At 43.6% G+C, this 7500-nt stretch overlaps 1 protein-coding gene across 40 annotated transcripts in view; it reads left to right on the plus strand.

Annotated features, from left to right (window-relative positions):
• Positions 1 to 7500, plus strand: part of ank3a (ankyrin 3a) — a 128144-nt gene that overhangs the window by 62073 nt on the left and 58571 nt on the right. For all 40 annotated transcript variants that reach the window (XM_081721209.1, XM_081721219.1, XM_081721204.1 and 37 more), the window contains 5 exons: positions 165 to 263; positions 611 to 709; positions 2061 to 2159; positions 3070 to 3267; positions 5320 to 5418. In XM_081721209.1, coding sequence (XP_081577335.1) covers positions 165 to 263; positions 611 to 709; positions 2061 to 2159; positions 3070 to 3267; positions 5320 to 5418 — 594 coding nt within the window. The remainder of the gene's footprint in view (positions 1 to 164; positions 264 to 610; positions 710 to 2060; positions 2160 to 3069; positions 3268 to 5319; positions 5419 to 7500) is intronic.

Below are 7500 nucleotides of genomic sequence, written 5' to 3' on the forward strand. Positions count from 1 at the left end.
ACTACTGTAAAAACAGACCCCAGAATGTTAATGCACATGTCTAACAGGTCCCCTGTTAAAGGTTTCCTTTAAAATGTATATGAGATCAAAGCCTCAGCGCTTAACAGATGTGCACAGGCATGGGGCTTCTGGGTAACATAGTTCTGTCTGTGTCTCTCCATTAGAGTGGCTTTACTCCGCTCCACATCGCAGCTCACTATGGAAACATAAACGTGGCTACGTTACTGCTCAACAGAGGCGCAGCGGTGGATTTTATGGCCAGGGTAAGAACACAGTGCCACCAGCTGGCCTGGAGGGGCACAGCTCAGTTGACACATTCAAAAGGGAAAAGTGAGGTTGCTGGTGAATTGAGCAGAGCAGTACTTCTGAGAGCCACTAGGGGGAGTGTTGGCTGTGATATTGCTCTGTTATTCTGATAGGCAGCCTTTGCACCTAAATTAGCTAAATAATTTTCCCTTGACTGCAGGATGTGTGTACACACACACACAAACACACACACACTCTTTATATTTTGTTAACATTTGCATGTGTGTTTCTGTGTATGCACCTCTATGTGTGCTCTGTGTGTGTCCGTGCGTGTGTGTGTGTGTGTATGTTCATGTGTGTGTAGAATGACATCACTCCACTGCATGTAGCAGCTAAGAGAGGAAATGGCAACATGGTGAAGCTTCTTCTGGACCGAGGAGCAAAGATTGATGCCAAGACCAAGGTACGCACACACACATACACACACATACACACTCACACACACACACACACGCACACACGCACACACGCACACACACACACACACACACACACACACACACACACACACACAGGGACACACACACACACACACTCACACACACACACACACACACACACACACACACACACACACACACACACACACTGTGTGCTCACCACGTCAAAGCACAAACACATGGGCAACAGGTGGCCATTTCGGGTGCCCCAGTAAGGCGGCTTGTATAACGATAATGCAGTGATTCAGTTCTCAGGGAGTGGGGTACTGCTGGGTGGAGGTGGTCCAGGCTCCAGAGAGAGACTGACAGGGAGTTTGTGTCTAATGCACACAGAGAGAGAGAGAGAGAGAGAGAGAGAGAGAGAGAAACAGAGAAAGAAACTGTTAGTTGGAGGTGGAGGTGAGGGTGGAGGCGGTGGGGGTGGAGACAGAGGTGGGGGGGTTGGAGGTGGAGTTGGAGGTAGAGGTGGAGGTCCACAATTGTGGTTTATGTGCAGGCAGCCATGTGCGATTAGCAAACGGGGCTCACGCAGACGGCCTGAAGACTTCAGCACCCTGGACAGCACTTAACCACGCTAGTGTTAGCATTGTGGTTTTGTGGACACAAGATGGTATCAAAACACACACTGGTGGATATTAGTGACCTTTCAACCCTGATCAAGAAACAAAGCAAGTAAAGATTTAGCCTTCATGTGTTTATTCAGCATAAACCATCTCCAAAGAAGCTTTAAAAGGTCTTAATGTGCGTGTTGTGGCCCGTCATCGGTCAACAGAGACAACGAAGACTAAACTAAACACTTAAAGAGACACACAACGTTTCTGCCCGGTTACCAACAGGTGGCACCTGCCTGTCAATTCGTGCGTGACCTCTGTTGTGGTGTAGTGAAGGTCAGGTGGACCCAGAGGTGCAAAACACTCAACTGTTAGAACAGAGGCTCTCCACACACACACACACACACACACACACACACACACACACACCCAGAGCATGAACATTCCATCATATGTAAGGCCGATTAATTCCGAGCACAAATAAAGTATAATACATGAATATAGTATATGAATGAAAATATCAATACCACAAAACACACACACACACACACATTCACACTCACTTGCCTATACAAACACAGGCAGATAACCACATTTTTACATATTTACAAGTGTACATATCAATACCCAGTTTTTCACCTGTAGTTGATGTCTGTTTAGTGATTGTGTAAGTATACGTGTGTGTGTGTGTGTGTGTGTGTGTGTGTGTGTGTGTGTGTGTGTGTGTGTGTGTGTGTGTGTGTGTGTGCGTGTGTGTGTTTAGGATGGGTTGACTCCTCTCCACTGTGGCGCACGAAGTGGCCACGAACAGGTGGTTGAGATGCTCTTGGACAGAGGAGCGCCGATCCTGTCCAAAACCAAAGTATGACTCCCCACCTCTGTCTCCGAGCAGCGCCCTCCCCCTGTCGTCCTGGATGTATGTAGGGTGTAGGGAGAGTTCCCTCTGTGTTTGAGAGCAGAGCTGAGGTTTTCATAGTAATGCATTCTGTCACAGTTTCTGCTGATAACAGGAAATCTAAGTGAGTCACCTTATAGTATTATTTATTTAGTAAACCCCCTTGTATGTGACAGTCAAATCTGGTGATGCTTAGCTTGTGTTAGCCATCTTCCAATTTCTCATCAACGGTCCATTTCTGACTACGGGACCAGTGTGGGCGGTATGTGTTTGATTGGCAGACCATTTCCTTGGGACAGACACATGTAAAAATGTCTGCTGCTTCACCATCAGAAAACATCTGGTGTGCACTACCTGGCTTGACACTTCCTATTCTGATACACAGCTACTACTACTGACTGACCAGTGATGACTGGGGTACAGGGTATATGACCAGTGACGACTGGGGTACAGGGTATCTGACCAGTGACGACTGGGGTACAGGGTATCTGACCAGTGACGACTGGGGTACAGGGTTTCTGATCAGTGACGACTGGGGTACAGGGTATATGACCAGTGATGACTGGGGTACAGGGTATCTGACCAGTGATGACTGGGGTACAGGGTTTCTGACCAGTGACGACTGGGGTACAGGGTTTCTGATCAGTGACGATTGGGGTACAGGGTATATGACCAGTGACGACCAGTAAACATGGCCTGCATTCCAGAATTGTACACAAATAAAATGCACTTCTGAGATGGTGAGTGTATATAGGAACAATGAGGAGTGTTTTTAATGGCTAAGCTCTCATACATGTTTACAGTGCTACAGGGCACTTTAGGAATGACTGTTACTGTCCCCAAACTACTGTTAACAGTTTTTATGGTTTGTGTGCAGAACGGCCTGTCACCCCTACACATGGCTACCCAGGGCGATCACCTCAACTGTGTTCAGCTACTGCTCCACCACGATGTGCCCGTGGACGACGTGACCAACGACTACCTGACCGCTTTGCACGTGGCCGCACACTGCGGACACTACAAGGTGGCTAAAGTGATCGTGGACAAGAAGGCCAACCCCAACGCCAAGGCATTGGTGAGAGGACGCACGCACACATGCACACACACACATACACACACACCGAACAGAGTTCTCAGTTCTCTCTCTCTTTCTCTCTCTCTCTCTCTCTCTGGGTGAGATTTCCTTTAGTTTATATTTTTTTATAAAACAGGTTAAAACAGGTGCTTCCTCTCTTGGCTTGGTAACCAAAGCACACCAGACCACCAGCATTATATAACCAGCACACAAACACTATATAACCAGACCACCAATACTATATAACCAGCACTATATAACCAGACCACCAATACTATATAACCAGCACACCAACACTATATAATGAGACCACCAATACTATATAATCAGCACACCAACACTATATAACCAGACCACCAATACTATATAACCAGCACACCAACACTATATAATGAGACCATCAACACTATATAATCAGCACACCAACACTATATAACCAGACCACCAATACTATATAACCAGCACACCAACACTATATAATGAGACCACCAACACTATATAATCAGCACTATATAACCAGACCACCAGCACAATATAACCAGACCACCAGCACTATATAACCAGCACACCAACTATGCATAATGAGACCACCAACGCTATATAACCAGACCACCAGCACTATATAACCAGCACACCAACACTATATAATGAGACCACCAATGCTATATAACCAGACCACCAACACTATACAACCAGACCACCAGCACTATATAACCAGACCACCAACACTATATAACCAGCACTATATAACCAGACCACCAGCACACCAACACTATATAATGAGACCACCAACACTATATAACCAGTACTATATAACCAGACCACCAATACTATATAACCAGCACACCAACACTATATAAGGAGACCACCAACACTATATAACCAGACCACTAACACTATATAACCAGCACACTAACACTATATAACCAGCACATCAACACTATATAAACAGCACTATATAACCAGCACACCAACACTATATAACCAGCACTATATAACCAGACCATCAACACTATATAACCAGATGTGTTCAGGCTTCGAGTCTGGACCTTGTACATCACTATTGAAACTACTAACACATGTGAAACTAACAACACATCTGGTTATATAGTGTTGGTGGTCTGGTTATTTAGTGCTGGTTATATAGTTATATATATTGTTAGTTGTAGTTTATATATATATATATATATATATATATATATATATATATATATATATATATATAAAATAAATGCAATGAAACAATAAATCTAATTAAATACTGAATATAAGGAAATAAAAATAGCAGAATAAAAGTATATTAAAAGAATAAAACTTTCCCAAAATATATATTTTAAATACTTGCCTAACTGATTCTTTGTTGGAAAATGGTGTGTTTTTGTGCTTTGCAATTCAATCCCATAAGTGTGTGTGTGTGTGAGCGTGTGAGTGTGTGTGTGTGTGAGCGTGTGAGTGTGTGTGTATGTGTGTGTGTGTATGTGTGTGTGTGAGCGTGTGAGTGTGTGTGTGTGTGTGTGTGTGAGCGTGTGAGAGTGTGTGTGTGTGTGTGTGTGTGTGTGTGTGTGTCTTTCTATTGTTTCAGAGAGAGACATTTTTCATCATGGGTCTGTCATGGTGGCAGCCATGGTGTGGCATTCATCTGAGTAAAATACAAATAAGCCAGTAATAAAAAGCAGAAGTAATGCTGATGGTCACAGCTGAGAGGACTGAAAACAACTTTATCTCCCTCTGAGACTCTGGTGGACTAGAGACAATGGAGGGGGCATTTGTATTTGTGTGTGTGTGTGTGTGTGTGTGTGTGTCTGGTTATGGGGGAATTATGGGATTTATTTCCTTACATAATTTTTCTATGACTTACTAAACCTTTGTTTTATATTATTTTATTGCTATTATATATAATTAATAATGAGGGCAGTTCTGAAAAGGTGCATACACTAGATTGCTGTATTAAAGCAACTAAGAGAAGTGGTTATTGATATGCGTGACTATGTCTGGGCATGTGTGTGTGTATGCGTGTGTGTGTGTGTGTATGTGCATCTGTTTGTCCCTCAGAATGGTTTCACTCCACTTCACATTGCCTGTAAGAAGAACAGAGTGAAGCTGATGGAGTTGCTACTGAAACATGGTGCATCACTGCAGGCTGTTACTGAGGTATTTACCACTGTTACTGAGCTACAGGTCACTGTTCCTGAGGTATTAGACAGTTTTACTGAGGTACAGGTCATGTTACTGAGCTACAGGTCACTGTTACTGAGGTGCGTACCACTGTTACTGAGGTAAAGGTCACTGTTACTGAGCTACAGGTCACTGTTACTGAGCTACAGATCACTGTTACTGAGGTACAGGTCACTATTACTGAGGTACTAGATGCTTTTACTGAGCTACAGGTCACTATTACTGAGGTACTAGATGCTTTTACTGAGCTACAGGTCACTGTTCCTGAGGTACTAGACGCTTTTACTGAGGTACAGGTGACTGATACTTCTGTGCGTTTGCAGTTACCAAGGTACGGGACCACAGTCACACGGGCAGTAGTAGCTCAGTGGTTACAGTACTGGACATGTAAATGGAAGGTTGTGGGTTCAAGCCCTGCTGCTGCTTGCCACTGTTGTTCCCCTCAGCAAGATCTTCAACTGCTCAAGCTGTACTCAGTCAGAGTTGTTTTTTTGGATAAAAGTGTCTGCTAAATGTGACTGAGGCATGTATGACTTGCTGTTATTGAGCTATGGGTTACTGTTCCTGAGGTACCTGATGCTTTTACTGAGGTATAGCTTACTGATACTACTGTGCATTTGCTGTTACTGAGGTACGAGTCACTGTTACTATGGTATGGATCTCTGATACCGAGGTGTGGTCATTGTTACTGAGGGTCCATCCCTGTTACTATGGTATGGCTCTGATACCGAGGTGTGGTCATTGTTACTGAGGGTCCATCCCTGTTACTATGGTATGGCTCTGATACCGAGGTGTGGTCATTGTTACTGAGGGTCCATCTCTGTTACCAAGGTTTGGTCATTGTTACTGAGGGTCCATCCCTGTTACTATGGTATGGCTCTGATACCGAGGTGTGGTCATTGTTACTGAGGGTCCATCCCTGTTACTATGGTATGGCTCTGTTACCAAGGTGTGGCCGTTGTTACTGAGGGTCCATCCCTGTTACTGTGGTGTGGCTCTGATACCAAGGTGTGGTCATTGTTACTGAGGTACAGGTCACTGACATACATCTCAAACTTTCACCTGTATTCTTTAGCATATGTACTCATTACTTTGAAGTACAAGAGAAATAGATTGTCTAAAATATCAGAAACAGTGTGCCAAACTTTTAAAATGAAAAGATACATCCCACTGTAGCATGTCTTTGGCTGTATGTTTGACCTGTCGTACCCACAGAGGAATGTAATGCTGGTACTTGGCCTAGTCTCAGAGATGTGACTGAGATGTTGGGTTTTCTCCAAAACAAAGATTGTCAAAATGACATAAAATATTATATATAACAATACTATGATGGACTGCCTTTGATACTTAAGTAGATTTCAATGCAAGTGCTTTAGTAATTTAACTTATACTTTTTTTGTGGGAACTTTTTAATCCACTGCTATGTTGAGTTGAAAATCTTAAAGTGCTTTACATAGAAAAGTGTAAATAAGTTTACACAACATTTTTAATAAATCATAAAATACTATTTAAATAAACAAAAGGTGTAATGTGTGGTGGCCTGAGTGCCATAGAGCGAGGGGCAAGACACAGACTCCACCGACTCGGAGGAACATTTATTTACATTTAACATGAAACACTAACGGCACTCACAAGAATCACTCACGATTGATACAAACAAGAAACGATTAACATTAAACACGTACGGTGAACACTAATACAATGAACACTGACTGTTACATCCACACGTTACGTCGACAATAACCAACACCCTGCAGACTTTAACACAGGTTTATATACATTGAGACAAACAAGGTGCAGGTGTGGTTACAAACACAGCCCTCCCACTGCACGTGGTGGGTCAAACCACGTGACTCGCGGGAGGCAAGCAATCCGTGACAAAAGGCCCCCACAAAAAACTGTGTAGGTGTCTGGATTTAAAGACACCTGTAGAGGTGGCAAAATTTGGCTTGGAACGCAAGTCCAACGTTTAGGAACTATTTAGTTTAGGAAATTCATTTGCAGCTGCTGTTAGTGGTCACCAGCACAGCCCAGCTGAGCTGGGTGGTGGCGTAGATC

This window comes from Electrophorus electricus, chromosome 10 (genome assembly GCF_041902795.1).
Source record: "Electrophorus electricus isolate QZ-2024a chromosome 10, ASM4190279v1, whole genome shotgun sequence".
NCBI classification, from domain to species: Eukaryota; Metazoa; Chordata; class Actinopteri; order Gymnotiformes; family Gymnotidae; genus Electrophorus; species Electrophorus electricus.